The 17340-nt window shown below is 48.9% G+C and overlaps 1 protein-coding gene across 1 annotated transcript; it reads right to left on the bottom strand.

The window, feature by feature from the left end:
- Nucleotides 1-850: 850 nt before the first annotated feature.
- Nucleotides 851-12239, bottom strand: LOC128825416 (ficolin-1-like). The gene is made up of 10 exons (XM_054007923.1): nucleotides 12161-12239; nucleotides 9498-9551; nucleotides 8772-8807; nucleotides 8005-8085; nucleotides 6519-6554; nucleotides 5131-5163; nucleotides 4415-4542; nucleotides 3676-3805; nucleotides 2746-2880; nucleotides 851-1198 (listed from the first exon to the last, which is right to left on the bottom strand). Exons 3-10 carry the CDS (start codon nucleotides 8773-8775, stop codon nucleotides 951-953), a joined length of 795 nt encoding a protein of 264 aa, XP_053863898.1. The 5' UTR covers nucleotides 8776-8807; nucleotides 9498-9551; nucleotides 12161-12239; the 3' UTR covers nucleotides 851-950.
- Nucleotides 12240-17340: the final 5101 nt, after the last annotated feature.

Genomic DNA, 17340 nt, shown 5'->3' with positions numbered 1-17340 from the left:
CTGAAGACCCGGACGTGCTGGGAAGCGCCGAGTGAGAGCTCAGGGGAGCGGCCGCTCCCCCTGCTCCCCCCTAGCTACGCTACTGGGTACCAGATGACAGAACGAGGAGTAATGGTCTCAAGTTGCAGGTGGGGAAGGTTTAGGTTGGATATTAAGAAAAACTTTTTCACTAGGAGGGTGGTGAAGCACTGGAATAGGTTACCTAAGGAGGTGGTGGAATCTCCTTCCTTAGAGGTTTTTAAGGTCAGGCTTGACAAAGCCCTGGCTGGGATGATTTAGTTGGGAATTGGTCCTGCTTTGAGCAGGGGGTTGGACTAGATACCTCCTGAGGTCCCTTCCAACCCTGAGATTCTATGATTCTATGATACCGTCTAGGGTGTTCTGCTTCACTGCCAGAAGCCACACACCTCCTAGCTTGGCTCCGGTGTAACTTTCTTCATAAATTCTGAGCTGCATGCCGCAGTGTCTGTAGCAAAGACTCTGCGCTGTAATAGTGAGAATCTTTTGCTCCTCTGTCAAAAAATCTTCCTCCTCGCAGCACCCAATCCCCAGCAGAGCTCCCTTAATGGCCGTGTTAGCACGGCCCTTGGAAATACTAAACCCTGGACCAAATACAGACTTGAGGAGTCACCACACCTTTGCTTCCCACAAGCAGACCTTGACTGGCATGTGTGTGTGTTTGGGGAAAGGGACTAAAAGGGAGCGTGTGGATGATTAAAACAGATCTGCAACATTCATTCCAGTGAATATTCCCAGATGCTTCTTTGTTCCCGGACCGGAGAACAGGAGGCTGAGGGACAACACAAGATCTTTGTCTCCACTACAAAGAACAAATCCCACTCGCACAAAGTTTACTGTTGGGGAATAGCTTTATTTCCAGCAGGAACGTCCAGACGCAGCTGCGGAATGATTCCTCTGAGACAAGGACATGCAGCTGTCCCCTCACCCTGCTAAACAGGCCTGAATTTCATTTCAGAGCGTTTAAGGGAATATTGGTCCCCTTTCCCTGTGCTCCAGAACACACCGTGATGAGGGGTTTTGTGTTCTCCCGGCAAATATCTCCCGTTCAGGTTGGACTGCAGGCAGTCCTTGAACCACCAGGCTCCCTCGTGGGACACAGCACAGTTAACTGAATTCAGACCATTGTTGCGGTCTTTGGTCGAAAACATCATGTCCCTATGGTAGGTTAAGGCATCACCTGTAACAAAGAGATGTAGCTTTCTCCCAAGTTGTAATACAATAACTAGCTCTCATATTGTGTTTTTCATCAGCAAACCTCAAAGAGAGTTACATTATCCTGATTTTATGGATGGGAAAACTGAAGCACAGGAAGGGGAAGTGACTTGTCAAGGTCACCCAGGAGACCAGAGGCAGAGCCAGGAATAGAACTCCATTATCCCAAGTAACAACAGAGTGCACGATGCACTAGTCCACACTGCCTCCCTCCCTGTAGTTCAGTCTCCCAAATGCAGGGCCTGGCCTTCCAGTGTGGGGATTGCTCACTCCCCCTGTAGGCACTCCCAACCCCTCACAGTACAGGGGGGAGGCTGCTGTTTCACTCTGGAGGCCTCTCAGGAATGGGGAGGAAGAGGAAACTTTTTACAACAGTGCTCCGAGAATGACACATTCAGTCTTGCTTACACTGGGGTTTTATGCTCAACTATCTGGACCCTGAAAACTACCCCTAAGCTTTACCGCTAGGGTCAGAATCAGGATGGCACAAATCACAAACTTTGGCTTCAAATCCAAATGTTCCCCAAGTTCCGGCAGCTTAGATCAGGGATTTTGGTTCATCCCTTTCTAGAGATGAGTCCAGCTACAACGTCCAGTTCCCAACTATCCCCAAAGTTCTGGTTGTTCAGATCCAAGGGATATTTTTTGGCCACATTTCAAGCCAAAACTTTCAAACCCCTCTAAAAAGAGGCCTTGTTCCTGAGCTCTCTACTCAGACCTCATTTGCCCCAAATCCCATTGATCTCAGTGTGACCTGAAACTTTGGGCTGGGTAAGGGCCTTGGGATTTGAACTTTTGGCTGGTGACAGGAGGTGCTAGATGGAAAGTATAGAAACCTGAAGCCAGTCTGGGTCCATGGCTCTTGGCAGAACCAAAACCCACCACTACAGGTTCAGGTTTGACCCTGGGCCCCGGCAAAGCTGGCACAGCAATGAGCACAGGATGTACTTCCTGCTCTGTGGGTTGATCTAAGAGCACTTCTGTGATTGGTGCCTGTGTCATGGGTCCTCAGTGGTGAGTGAAATTGGGAGCCATGTTCCAGGGGGATGATGTTCCCTCCCTGCCTTCCTGGGAGAACTGCTGGGAAGGAGAGAGAGGGGAGGTGCTCATTACCCCACAGGGTAATCAGAGGGATAGAGCTGAGAAACTGCTCCATCCTGCTGGGAGAAGAAGAGGCGATGATGCTCTTCCTCTTCCTTTTGGTGAATCCTCTCCAATGCATTTCACTGCCCCCAAATGAACCCAGCTGTCGGAGATTTCAGAGCATGTTCTCAGTGTGTGTGAGGGATGCCCAGGAATCCTGTTCATTAACCCAGTGGCACATAAGGGGCTTGGGACAGAGCTTTCAGGTGTTGTCTCGGAACCTGAGCATGTGCTTCTCTAAGTGGCTAATTTCAGATTGTGCAGACAGGGCGGAATTTACTTTGCTGCTGCCCCAGACTTCAGCACATCTCAGCTGAATTTGCTATTCCGTCTTAGCTGTGATCACAGTAAAACCCAGCCAGCACCTACCTGCTGTGCCATTGAGAAAGTCTCCCAGAATCAGCTTATAGTTCTCAGATTCTCCTAAAATTTGGAATGATTTGTACTTGGCAAAATACTTCTCAGTTTCAAAATCCATGAGGTCGACGCGCAGCTCATTATTTCCTGTTAAAAACGGGAAGAATATCAGCAATTCCGTGTGTTCCACTAATATTTTTCAGCATCTGGGTTTGTTACATCATTCATCCACCAGCCTATCCCCATATGCTCAGACTGGGATGCCTTTAATAACCTAGTTTCATGCCCCTATCTCTCCTGTCCATTAGCAAACAGCGCTCACAGCTAACATCTGCGCTCCTGCTAAGTGATCAGAATCAATAGCATCCATCTCTCTATGGCCTCTGCCGGTACCAATCCACTGACAAAGCAGCAAGGCACAATTTCAGCTCCTGTCTTAGCTCTGATGGTTCCACAGATAGTCTTTGTCACAGTGAGTAGGACAGAACGGTACATCGCCAGATCTGGTCACTTAATGCTCTGTAAGGTGAGCTAGCCTTGACCGGAGCCCAAAGAGCTCCCGTGTAATCTGTCTCCGAAGCTTTTCCTTGCAGGTTTCTGTGTGTCAGGAGCAGCCAGTGGCGAGTCTGGGAGCAGTTTCACTACAGCTGGTGTGTACCAGCATAGTCCAGTGGACAGGATGCACAACTTGGACTTAGATATGGTCCTCATCATGGCTCTTCTACGACCTCATCTCTGCTTCCCTCAAATCCCCATTCACCAAGTGGGGTTAATGACACTTACCCTCCTTTGCAAAGCACTTTGAGATCTACAGATGAAAAGCACTACATAAAGCTACCATAATATCATCACTCTGGGCCATGTTACCAAGGAAACGGAGGGCATAGTGATTATATAGATATATATATATATATATATTAAATTGCATCTGTGATTTCTTACCTTGAGATGTTAGCAGGTGAATGTTATTGTTTCCCAGCCAGAATTCCATCTGCTGGTTGCCAAAACCTCTTTTGTATGAGTCCCAGTCACGGAAAAAATCCTCTGAACCATCCACCCGTCTCTGGAAAACCTGCCAGGAAATTAGAGAACCTTAGGTGAAAAGATGTCGCATTCATTTTAGCTGTATGTGAATAGCTGCTCAGTTCTTCAGTTCTTCAAGGACAAGTTGTCAGCGTAGTACTCACTATGGTTAATCAGAATATGTGAGAACATCTATGTAAGAGTTTAAAATGTACCCCAAAATGTGGACATCCTTTTCATCAGCTGTTTGAGAAAGGAACAGCTGGTGAAAAGGGTGAAGCTGAAAGCCTTTCCCGTGACCAAATCTTGAGGTCCTTACTGAGTTTTTAGTCATTCCTTAATAAGGGGACAATCCCATGGAAGAAAATTGGAGTTTGCCCTAGTGGAAGCTCAATAAGGCCCTTAAGATTTGGTCCAATGTAATTAAAGTCACCATCATCAAGATCCTTCTTAATATAATTGCACTGAAGAAATGGGCCCTGACCCAGCAGAGTTCTTAAGCAAATGCTGAACTTCAAGCATGCGCCTCATCTCATTGGCTCAGACTATATATGTGCAGGTGAAAATCTCGGCAAGAGCTCATTGCCATCCTGAAACACACACACTTGTTCTACGCAAGGGCTCCTGGGGAGGCTCCCTACGCTCTAGTCTCACTTACAGTCCATCCTCCTCCGTCTGTGGCCATGTCACACAGCACAGTCATGGCAGTGCAGTCCGAAGAGTAAACGGTGTACCAGCCGCTCAGCGTGTTCCCTCTGGCCAACAGCTCCTTGCAGCTCGTCGGGCCTGGGCAAAAGGGGCATTTAAAGCAGTAAATTATACTGCGTCTGAATGGTTTTACTGAGGCAAAGGCAACTTCTTATGACAATGAACTGTTCTCAGGCTCAGGCCCTACACTCATTATTTTTGTATATATCCACCCCAGACAAAGCGTAACTGTTTTACATACACAGCATTTTCATGGGTTTGCTACAGAAACCCTGGCTACCATTGAAAAACAACGTCACTACAATGTAAGTGTCTTTGTGGGAATTAATTTTTCAGCATCACACTGGAAATGCGAACTCCACCTTTCCTCAAATGGGCTCCCACGGCCTTTGAAGCTGGATCATCTGTTCTCTGGGCCAAATCCTGCCTGCCTGACTCCGGTGAGTGACTTTGCTGCTGGGAGTATTTCTTTGGGTAAGGCAAGCAGGAGTCGGCCCCTTGTCATTAGCAGCAGGTGTGTGTAACTGCCCCCCCCCCCATCATCCTGTCCTGCTAGCAAGGATAGACGTTCTTCTACCGAAGTGAAGGAAGTTTCCATACCCCTTGCCTTGTGGGCTGCCCTGTGAGGTAAGGGCCATGTCCCCTGCCATTAGAGCAAACACTCACCCTTTTTACACAGAAGGTCTGCCAGCTCCTCCTCTGTGCAGGAAAAGGAACACAATGGCAGTGAAATGGGAGCACAAACAAAGCAGTGTGTTGTTTCTAAACAGCTGTTCACTCCTGCAGTTTAATAGTTCTGACTATTTATTTCAGACAAAATGTTTCAGAGGCAAAGAAAGAAAAAAGCCAAGTTAGAAAGAGACCAGCAGCTTAGCTATAGAAGGAAGTGGAAATTATGAAAGGAGATGTTTAAAAAAAACGAAGCCAATCATTTCAATAGTTAAAGAAGACACAGTTAGGGTTTCCACCCTGTTTCCCTCGCCTTGATTTGTAAGACAACACACAGGAGCAATGAAATAGAGAGAAAGGACCAAGTTTGCCTTAACTGTGTCCTGTTTAACCTGTGTCCATTGCTAACCAGTGGACTAGCTTAGACTTGCTCTGATCCGGTCTTGGGGCCCGGTTCTTCCAGGCAATAAGCTCCTTCATCTCCCATTGGCTTCTGTGGAATAGGGGATGGGTTCAGCATGTGACGGGAGACACAGAGCACCTCACGTGTTGTGCCCTTACAATTAACAGACAAAACAGTCAACCCAACTGTCAGTCCACATGCAAACACACTGAGCAAACTGGCTGAGCCAGAGGATGTCAAACCTTGCTCCCACTGATCTCAAAGGCAGAACTCTGATTGACGGCAATGGGAGCAGGACTGAGCCCAGGATGGGAAGATTCGTACAAATCAACTAATTATCAAGTAAAAGAAATATTCCCTCTTCAGTGCACGCTTGTAACTGCTATTGAGGGGAGGTTCATTCACACATCAGTGGTGGCTGAACAGGCCCTGCCACGCTGTGCAATTGGGATAACAGAAACCAGCATCATGTCTGGCTAATATTCCGGAGAGAATCTGGGTCCCACTCCCTGTGACTTAACCCCTGAAAATTCTCACTGCTTCCTTTTCCGCCTGAGAGCACCGAGGTGCTGGGCGCGCATGAGCTGAAGTGATTGAACTGGGGCCATGTGTTCCCAGGCAGATGCATGTAGGAAGTACAAGAAATCATAAGTTACTAATAGTCCCTCTCCAAAAGCTCAAGCAGTGAATAGCCAAGCTCCCCAACAGGTTATGATGCCTCGGGCCAATTTGCTACTTTAAAAAAGTGCCAGGCAAATGAATAGTATAAAAACAGAGAGACACACAGGTTTGGGGAGTGTTGTTTTTAAAACGCTGGAAGAACCATGGAAAATAGAAAGTATGAAACCTGGATAAGCAACAGAGCCCAGTGCACAAAAAATGGAGCTTCAAGCACTTTCCCTTTAAACATTTAGGTGAGCGTCGGGGGAGGGGGGGAGATTGTGGCCCCCAGTTATTCACACACTTATCCGAGATCTCTCACCTTTCAGTCCACAGCTCCCAGGATCATCTTTTGTTCCTGATCACAGAAAAAATAATCAGAGATACGGGATTTGTTGTTTCAATTCTGTGAGCTCAGTTCTCCTGTACAGGCACTGCCCTGATCTGGGCACAGCGTGGAGCCCTGCCCTGGTGGAACTCCATGTACGTCAGGGAAGTGCAGTGCCCCAGAGACTTTAAGAGTCCACTTGCTCTTCCACCCATGAAGGTGACACCGCATATGCATATCCTCTGGCCAGTGTGGCGGGGAGGGGAGGACATAGTCCAGCCCACCCAGGGCCGGTGCAACCCATTAGGCGACCTAGGCGGTCACCTAGGGCGCTACAATTTGGGGGGTGGCGACCGCAGCAGTATTTCAGCGGCGGGACCTTCCGACGCCTAGGGCGGCAGAAAAGCTGGCAGCACTCCTGATCCCACCACCTTTGTACAACGTTAGCAGCCCAGAGTCGCCCAAGCCCTGCAGGGTCCTTGTCCCTCTTGCATGGAAGCCTGAGAGCAGGAAAAGCAGGTTGCACACGTACCTCCATCCCTTGCACTTGCACAACTGCCCAGAGGCTGGGCACATCTGGCCCTATGGTGATGGGCACTTTGGAAATAAGAGGTAAGGTATGGCCAAATTGAGGAATATGTAGAGGCGGGTAAGCTATATTGAGTGTGACACACTCGGGGATTTGCTACAATATAACTATGGTACCTGTTTCTAGCAATGGTGCTGCTGCCAGTGTAGACACGGCCCAGGCTTTTCATGACACGGTGCTAAAAACAGCTGAGCCCAGCCCCTGTTGCTGGCCCACATGGAGGTGCCCTAATGGAGAATCTCAGGTCTGGGTTTTTACTACGTTGGGCCACACTCTTGGGGAAGGTAAATGAGTGTGAGTCTAAATTGGTGTAAAGGGAGCTGGGAGTTGTGAGTTACACCAATTTAGACTCCCTTATTAGCCTTACGGTAGGTCTATACTTCGATCTAGGGGTGTGATTCCCAGGTCAAGGAGACAGACCCACTAACTCTGATCACACTAAAATAGAACGTAGCTACAGCGGCGCGAGCGGCAGGAGTGACCAGCTGCCCTGAGTATGTGCCCATCTCAGACCACGGGGATGTATTCGGGGAGGTAGCCTCTCCCATCGCATGTGCAGCAGCTGTATGTGCTGCTCTCTATTATTAGCATGCTAACGCAATCAGAGCTAGCACCTCCTCCAGCTGAATTAGGCTGGAAATCTCAAGGATGGGGGAAGAGCTCAGAATCGAGATTCCCTAGTGATCAGTTTTCCTCTTGGTTACCCCAATACAACCTTGTTGATTTCACGATGGTTATACACCATTGTAACTGAGAGGAGACCCTACCCCTCTGGGGTATGCATTGGGGAAATGTACCATGGAGGGAAGATGCAAATGGATTAAGAATCTCTCCTGCTATTTAATCACAGGCTGAATGAACAAAGTTGTTCTCTGCTCTTTGGTACTTTACCTCTTGGCCCTGGTGGTCCTCGTGCTCCAGGCATCCCTGGTTTTCCTGGTGCTCCAGGAATCCCTGGAGGACCAGGCATTCCTACAAACAGAGGAGTCTCAGAATTAATATTTGACAGCTGTAAGTTGCGGACGATATTTTAGGGTTGAACAAGGGAGAGGGAGAGGGGAAGGGCAGTTTCTACAGGTCACTCCCTAGTCCAGATTTCAAAAGTAGGATTCGATTTTTCACTCTGCCCCTTTGGCGATGGCAATAGGAAGTGGGAATAGACCAGTACCTTGCCTGGCCCTAGCAAAATCTGCCATTTCCTCTGTGTCTACCACATTTGCAAATCAGCCCTCCTGTTCCCACAGTTCCTCACGGTGCTCTGGGCAGTACCATGACCCAGGGAGCATGTGCAGCTGGTTGGCAGAGATCACTGGACGAAAAGGCTGAGGATACGGTACTATGGTGGGATCTGTATGAGGGACTCCTCAGGACAGGGATCAAAGGAGGCAGAGTTAGGGTTGAGTGGCTATGTTATGCAGGAAGTATCACCTTAGCTCCTGGTTAATTCCTGGTTTTCAAACCTATGTATTTTGTTTTTTCTTCTAATGCTAACTTCTCATAAAGGGGTGTGTAAGGGGACATCTCTCTCTCTCTCTCTCTAAGGGCTTTATACTGCCACCCATCAGCACAGTATCTGAGCACATTCCAGGGCAGATCAATAGCGACAGCAAAGGAGGTGCACAGCTCGACAGGGAGGAGAACTATCCCCAGGCTCTCACCCATCAGTCCAGGGGCGCCAGGAAATCCTGGTTGTCCTGTTTGAAAAAAAAATTTAAAAGAATGAGCAGCGATGATTTATTTGTGGCTTAGACACCATGGACCTGATTCTGAGCTCTGACCCTGGGGTCAATCAGAAGCAGCTTCAATGAGTTTATTTGGGTGTGAGAAAGAATCCAGGCCCCAGGGGTGCAGCTGCTCCTCCTGGGCACAGTCCGGCACAGGGGACAGTGCAGACACACCACCTTAGCGGGAGCTCCAGGAGGCACGGTCCCAGCTGGGGACCCTGGGGGGCACAGCACAGAGCTACCCTTGAAGAGGACCCAGGAATTACCCTTCTCTGAGACTGGCTCAATCCACTCACTGGAGGTGCTCAGACATGAAGCTGTCTAGGGCTGTGCGTTGGGGGTGAGGCAAAGCCGTGCCTTCACCACTGCTCCACAGCAGTGAGTGGAGTTGGGTAGCAGCAGAGAGGGACACGTTCTCAGTGACACCAGTACCCGACTGGTTCCAGGTGGGGTGTTCACCAGTGTAAGCGAGAAGAGAACCCACCCCTTTGTGCATGCACTTTTGGGAAGATCCACGCAGTCTAAAAACCTCCCCTGGATAGTTAACTCACAACGTTCCCCTTTGCTCTTTAGTACTTTCCCTCTTGGCCCAGGATCTCCTGCCATTACAGTGGAGCCTAAAAGCACAAAAGATTCTGAATTAATATTTTATTATTTTACCTTTTTCCCCTGGTGGTCCTTGTGCCCCAGGGGACCCTGTAAGACCCCTTAATCCTACAGACACAAAAGACTCCAAGTTATTATCCTGCATATGACAATAGGGAATTATTTGTTAGCATTAAAATGGGGGGATGGGCCAATTCCTACATGCTTCTCCCAAAGCCAGATTTCAAAATTAGAATTACATTTCTTCTCTGCCCTGGTCCTCAGATCCCCCACTGACCTTATTGGGAATTTCCCCGGAGCCAGGAATGCAGGATCAAGCCCCTTCTCTCAGCTCTTGCAAAACTGGCCAAATGGAAGGCCAATGACAAATGTTTTCAGTGCTGTCTGGTGGTCGGTTTGCAAACAGAAAGCCTTGAACCGGCCCCTGAGCATCCACTGCCAGTGTCCCCATCACAGGAAAGGAGCCATTTCAATTAGGGTGACCCTATGTCCCATTTTAGTCCTTTTGTAGGCCCTGTCCTGGCCATCCCAACTTTGACAAAACTGGGCATTTATCCCATTTGCTCTTGTCAACTGACCATCAGCTGGCAAGAGCAAACCGGAGAAATGAACAGCTTTGCCAAAAAAGTGGAGTGGGAGCCCTAGCAGGGCGCAGAGGAACGTGCGGGGGTGGGGGTGGCAATGCTGCCCTGTGCTGGAGAAAGACCTAGGGAGAGCGGCTCAGATGGGTGCCTGCGGCCGGCCCGCTACCCCCTGCCCGAGTTCCTCCCCGCCCCAAAAAGTTGTGACGGCCAGGACAGGGCCTAAAAAAGGACGGTCCCTGACAAAATGGGACATATAGTGGCCTGCAGGGTGGGGGTCTGCGGCCAGCCCCAGGTGCTGGGGGAAAAGGGGGACCTCAGCCAGGCCCCATGCGGGCATAAGGCAGGGAGGGCTCGGGCCAGACCAAACCAGGTTGGGGGTGTCCCATTTTCCCTTTGGGAAAATATGGCCCCCTAATTTCGGGTCCTGACCCCTCCTCCAGAGGGCAATTGCTGGAGTCTTCTGCCACCCCCAGATGTGTGGAGGAGCAGAGCCAGCAGGATGTCTCAGTGCTGGTGATGGGGGAGAAGGGGGAGAGTCCAGGGAGCCTAGTGGAAAAGGTCACATGGAATCTTACTGGTTGAGGAAAGTGCCACGGTCCTGTGTGGAGAGGGGGGAGGGTGGCAGGAGGGGGGAAGTTAAAGGAGGGTGGCAAAGATGGTGGAAAGGTGGCAGGGGCTGCTGGTGTGGGGTTGGATAAGAGGAGGGAAATCAAACTATTTGGCTGGAAAGAAGATAAAACTGAAGGAATAATGAGTGAATTTGTAGTGGAGGAATTCAGCCTGGTCACAGAGCTTCTGCCAGAGATGCTCAACGGCATGAGAACTGGGGTGGAGGAGGAGGTGTTGGGGGGTAACCCTGGGCTGGGAGTTGGCAGGGTGAGCCTTGACATGGAAGAGGGGAGTCAAGGAGATGAGGGGCTGCACATGCTGGCCACTTCCAGGCAACCCTAAGTGGGTGGAAGGAATCACTGCACAAGTCACTGGAGGGGAGGCAAGAAAAGGCCAGGAAAGGGGGCTGAGAGCAGAAGAGAATTTGTGGATACCAATGGATTGGAAGTCCCAGAAAGGTCAGGCGGGAGATGCTGAGGTGGTGATCAAGCAATGCAGAGACCAGAGAGGATGCAGTATGTGGAGAAGACCAGAGTGAGCAGCCATATTGGTGAGAGGGGAGCTGATCCGGGGCTGCAGGTCAGACAAGGAGGTCAGGGGGCCAGACACAACGACGTGGAAGATGACGTCACCGAAGATGAAGGCGGAGGATTGTGACATGTGGAAGAGCAAGGAGGTAAAGTGAGGAAGGAAGGTGGGTGACAGACCGCAGCAATATGGAGCAGGAGGCTCAGGTGGAGCATTGTTCCAAGGAGGAGAAAGAACGAGAGGGAGGACTGAGGGTGAGAGTTGGGACTGGCACAGACCAATGTCCCACCCCTGTGTTTGCAGGAGGATTCAGGATGAGGGGGATGGAAGAGGAAAAGGCCACCACAAGGTGTCCGTAGAGGCAGAATGGGAACCACAAACCCAGGTCTCTGTGAGAACCAGGAGATGGGAAGAGTGGGAGCGGAGACGCTCACAGTTGGCTGTGATGTTCTAGGATGGATTGAGCATTCCCAAGGCAGCAGGAAAGAGGCCAGGAACAGGTCTGAGGTGAAAGAGGGAGGTGGAGCTCGAGGGGGTGGCAGAAAAGGTGCCAGAGAAAAGGATTGGGATTGAGGCAGGAGCAGGGCTGGGGCAGATGTCTCCAGAGACAGCAGCACGGCAGGAATTGGAGGTGAAATGTGGTTGTGACAGCAGTGACCCCCCACTGGCCATTCTAGTGACCCCAAGGGACTAATTCCCATCAACCCCCCAAACAATCTAACCGCCAACATTCCATTTCCCATCATCCCTGCCCCCGTATCCAATAGTGCACTAGCTTTTGTGACCTGCTCCGTACTTCACTGACATTCCCTATCCCCTCCCCCGCCCAATGCCCACATCACTATCAGGGCAGAGAAAAGGAAATGGACATGATTTCAGAACAGAAATATGATGAAGCCCAACTTCTCATCACAGGGGAAGAGATCTGAAGGGTGATCAGTGTGTTTCAGGCATCACCATCCAAAGCGGAGTCTCACTCTGCTCTGGGGAACATACCTGGAAGTCCAGGAAGTCCTCGTGGTCCAGGAATTCCACAGCACTTTGAATTCACTGCTGAGGAAAGAAATGAATCAATAAGTGACATTTCTTGAAGTCACAGGATCCCAAATATTTTGAAAATTCCAGTGGTAAATAAGCTCAGCAAATCGAGGCCAGCTGTTGACCCTGGTGCAAACTCCATGTTGCACTGGTGCAAGACTTCTGCATTAGTGGCTTATCCTGTTGTTACCACACTGAGGTATTTACACTGGTGAGAATTTCCCTCTTGAAAACAGGTCCTCAGAACCTACAGATCACTCTCACTGGCTCTCAATTAGATCAGGCTGAAAAACAAACACCACAATTTGTTCACCTGTTTGTGCCTCATCCTCAGCCTTACAAACCGCTGCTGCTAGACAGAATAAAGCAAGGAGGGTTTGCTGGGCAGCTCTCCCCATGACGCTGTCTCTGCAACGGCAGCTCCACTAGACTTCTCCTCTTCTCTGCGTTAGCCGTTCACCGCTTGCAGCCTTTTAGAGAGCAAATAAATAAATATTCATGAACTCTCTCCCCTCAACTCTCAGCTCCTCCCACCAATCTGCACCTTCCACTGGTTTCTGCTGTGTCTGCTCTCTGCATGATTTCTCCACCATCTCCCTTCACAAGGTCTCATGTTGTATTTCTACAGTGTCAAACCACAGTCATTCCCTTCTTTAGTCTCCCTGGATTTCCTCTTTGAGAAAGTGTCACATTCTTCCCTCAAAGCAGCGATTCCCTGATGGGGGATTATTGATTACATTATGCTCAGTAAAATGTGAACTAATGTGCACTGATCCGGTGGTCCGGGCACTAAAAGCCCCCCAAAGTCAGCTGAGTAACAAATCCACTTTTCATACAGTTCATACATGCTCCCTAGTCAATGGGTCCAACGGAATTTAAAAACAAAACCACTTGGAATTACCTCGTTATCTTCTACCGCCATGTCAGATCTCAAGAGCAGGGGGCTGTAGAAATACTGTGGTCTAAGCCAGCGGGTCAGAAACCTTCAGGGCCCAGTGACTGTTGTATTAATTTAGATTGAATAAATGCCCCCCAAAAGTCAAAGGTGGCAGCATGACCGTGTCATTGTTCAGCATTAAACCACATTGGACAAGGTTTGAGGTTTGGTGTACAGAGACCTTAGTAGCATGACAAACGCACCATTAATTTTTTTAACTCTTTATTAAAGATACAGAAAAGAAGGAAAAACTGTTAAAGCATCTGAAATGCAAAGTATTAAATTAGGCTTTCGTTTTACCAACATCCCTTGGTTTAAAACAAACAAGGAAGTATTTCTTCACACAACGCACAGTCAACCTTTGAAACTCTTTGCCAGAGGATGCTGTGAAGGCCAGGACTATAACAGGGTTCAAAAAAGAACTAGATAAATTCATGGAGGATAGGTCCATTGGGGGCTATTAGCCAGGATGGGCAGGGATGGTGTCCCTAGCCTCTGTTTGCCAGAAGCTGGGAATGGGCGACAGGGGATGGATCACTTGATGATTACCTGTTCTGTTCATTCCCTCTGGGGCACCTGGCATTGGCCACTGTTGGAAGACAGATTACTGGCCTAGATGGACCTTTGGTCTGACCCAGTATGGCCGTTCTTATGTCCTTGTTCTCTTTTTTCTGTAGCTGGAGAGCGGTTTTAAAAAGAAACCCCCCTTGTTTGACAGTCTTTAGACTGTATCAAAGATGTTAATAACTGTCCTTTTGGGGAAAAGGAAAGAAGGCAGCTGAGATGGGCTGGAGCTCTCTAATCCATTTTCTAGAAAACAAGTCAGGACAAACACCCTCGAAAGGAGAAAAAAACAGCAAAGACAGAAAATGCAGCTCCTGACTCTGGCTTTGACTTTCATTTGTAACCTCCCTGCCAGAGACACAAAGGCCCAGAACATTGTCTTATTAGCCACAGGCTTGTACCATCATGGGGCTGTTTAGGGCATTGCTTTTAGCTGCCTCTGTCTGGTCACAGGTTTACAGTAATGTTTCAAAATATATACTCTTGGCCGGCTAAACCAAACTCTTCTTAGACAGAAGAAAAAAGGAGAGGGCTAGGAAGAGAAGAAATAAGGTAGGAAAGGAAAAGAACACACAGGGGTAGGTGGGTGTATGTGTGTGTGAGAGAGAAAGAGTGTCAGATCCCAGGTGCTCCACAGGATTTATCCAAAGCTGGTGAAGGTGGTGATATCATCTGGCTCCCTCTCTCTGTTCTGGCCTGGTCAGGATGTCTCTCAGGATTAGGATGAAGAGGGTCTGGGGTCCCAGGAGATGTTGGAGGTGACAGCCAATGTAGTGAAGCTCACTCATTCCCCTTCTTTTGTCTTTCCTCAGCCAGCGTTCACATCTGTCCATCCAAAGTCTCTTTCCGAGGATCCCAAAAGGGAGTGATGGGCAGATGTCCCTCAACTAGGCCTAGTTTCTGACACACCAGTTTTGGTTCATTGATTTCCAGCTCTACATGTCCCCCGTTTACCAGGTATAATTTTAACACAATCCTTGAATTATATTAGTAGCCCTTTTGGTTTAGTCTAATTTAGATTTTTTTGACTGCCTTTTGCACCATTTCCCATTAACATTTGTTGTTATAGATTATTATGACATTTTATGAACTTGTACTTACTTTTTTAAACTTGAGCTCATAATTCGGGTAAATTTGTCGGCCTGGTTATTACAAAATGCCCTTTAGTAACATGCTGTTATATAAGGGAACTTCCCCAAATACCAAACTACTTAGAAAATATGAAGTTTATCTCAAATCAAAAACCCAGATCTGTTTAATTGTGTGTATGGGGGGACGGGAGAAGGGCGGTTGTTTGAAATGTAGAACAGAATTTTGTACCTTGAGCCCATTTCTAAGTATTAATCAAATGCATTTGGGTGTTTCAAAGAGGTGAATTCAGGGACCATATTATAAAATCTTCATCCAACCTGTGTTGAGGATTAGCCATAAAGAATGGTCCTTTCTTCCTTTGGATGGGACCTCCAAGTCATTGACAGAATGACATTGGTTTGAAACCTGAGAAAGAGGCGACATTTTGGAGTTTTTTCAACTGCCTTTGTATTAGGTTTTTTTCCCCCACATCACATCATCTACGCTGTTGGTAAACTTCAATTTTCAGTATCGGCTGTAAAGAAAAGTTTCCCAGTATGGACACATCACAGCACCCCATTGATTCACCCACGAGTGAGGAGGAAAATCTACAATCCCATTATTGGCAATTTAGAAAGATTTTCCCCAAATTTTGCAGAAGTAAAAATGGTGACTTTGGGGGCAGGGCCCTTCCCAAAGAACATAACAATTAGGGGCCACCAGTCAAACTTGGGTGTCTAAACCTCAGAACCTGAAATCTCTATGTAGCCACTTAAATAAGGTTATACGGGCCTAAATCCCACTAAACTGGTTAAAACAGGGATTTAGATGACTAACATTAAACTGCCAATTTGCAAATGTGGTCGCAAATACTGCCCTGTGATGTGCACACATATCTACAACTGGCTTAAAGGAAAGTGTGGATCAGATTAAAGGGAGCTGGGAATTGTGTAAAGAGAAGTGAAAGTTGTGTTTAGGGAAGTATGAATAACATGAAGGGAAGAATGAAGCATCTGGAGAGAGAAATGAGCTGACTCCTATTTCTAAAATATTGGCATTAGCTGACCCTGCACATTATTTATTTATAATCCTAAATTTATGACTTCTGTCCTGCTGCAGAAAGGGCAGGGGTGTTTATTGTGAGCAGCTGCAAGTCCTCATTCCTGGGACAGAGCAGAAGCTAAATCGTGTGGCCAAATAGTTTCCCTGGAGATTGATTGCCCTGAAAGGGAGCAGAGACAAAGCTCCTTGGGACACAGGACTCATGGAAAGGCTGATGTGGATTTCTGAAGAAGGAAACTTCTCCCTGTTTATTCCTATTGTGTTCAGGGAAATAGGACTTCGTACATTCTTTGTAAATAAACAGGATTTCACCAAAGAATATAGCTGACTCTTAGGGTTACCATTCGTCCGGATTTACCCGGACATGTCCTCCTTTTTGTGCTAAAAATAGCGTCCGGGGGAAATTTGTAAAGCACTCACAATGTCCGGGATTTCCCCCCTCCCCCGGCAGAGCAGAGCGAGCGGCTGGGAGGGCTGCAGGAAAGTCCCGGGCTGGACTCCGGAGCAGCTTCCTCCTCCCTCCCTGCATTCTGAGCCGGCAGCTCCTCCTCCTGCAGCCCGGTCCGGCAGCACTGTGCAGGGCCAGGGACCGGGTTTTGTTGTGCTGGGGAGCTCAGCCATGTGTCCGGCTGGCACAGAGCCCAACACCCTGTTCTGAGCAGCAGGGTAAGGGGGCCAGGGGGCAGGAGAAGGGGCAGGGAGGTTCTGGAGGGGGCAGTCAAGAAATGGGGGGGGCTTTTTGGGGGGAGTGGAGAAAGTTTTGGGCAGTCAGGGTACAGGTAGGGGGTAGGGTCCTGGGGGGCAGTTGGGGGGGGTCTTAGGAGGGGGCAGTTAGGGGACAAGGAACAGGGAGTCTTAATGGCTCTCTTAATGGCTCTCCATGCGTCTCTGGACCCTCTCAGCTGTCGGGCTTGGATGGAAACATTGCCTGAGGGTAGTGAGAGAATGGGTTATCGGTGAGGTGGGGATGGGCATGAGCCCGGTCAATAGGGGCAACCCCTACCAAGATCTGAGCCTTTTCTCACACGCCCGTTAGAGCTCGACATTATGCTGTTTGGGACCCCTCTTTGAGGAAAGCCTCTGGATTGCAAGTCCAACCGCTACCTCCTCGTGGTGAGAGTCGGTAACTGGCTTGGACAGCCAGGCGGATTGCGGAGGACGAACCCACATCCCACATTCAGTGGGGTGTGGGACGGGGTTGGGCAGCCCCATATGGTGCCACATGGATGCCCCCCTGGTAAGGGTAGCCTCCCCCAGGTACGGGTTGACTCCCCCTGGTAAGGGTTAGATTCTCCCTGGTAAGGGTAGTCTCCCCCAGGCACGGGTTAGTTTCCCCCTGGAAAGGGTTAGTTTCCCCCTGGAAAGGGTAAATCTTTTAGCTATGGAAAAAAGTAATTTATATTTTTATACCGGATTGGCGCTGGACCGGGTTAATAACGCCCCCGCTGTTGGCTTTGATGCCCCGGCTGACAGTGTTAAATATATTAGGGGTGTGATCAGGGTC

The sequence above is a fragment of the Malaclemys terrapin genome, chromosome 17, assembly GCF_027887155.1.
Source record: "Malaclemys terrapin pileata isolate rMalTer1 chromosome 17, rMalTer1.hap1, whole genome shotgun sequence".
Taxonomy (NCBI): Eukaryota; Metazoa; Chordata; order Testudines; family Emydidae; genus Malaclemys; species Malaclemys terrapin.
The sequence above is the reverse complement of the archived record's forward strand: the minus strand, read 5'-3'. Positions and strand labels throughout refer to the sequence as shown.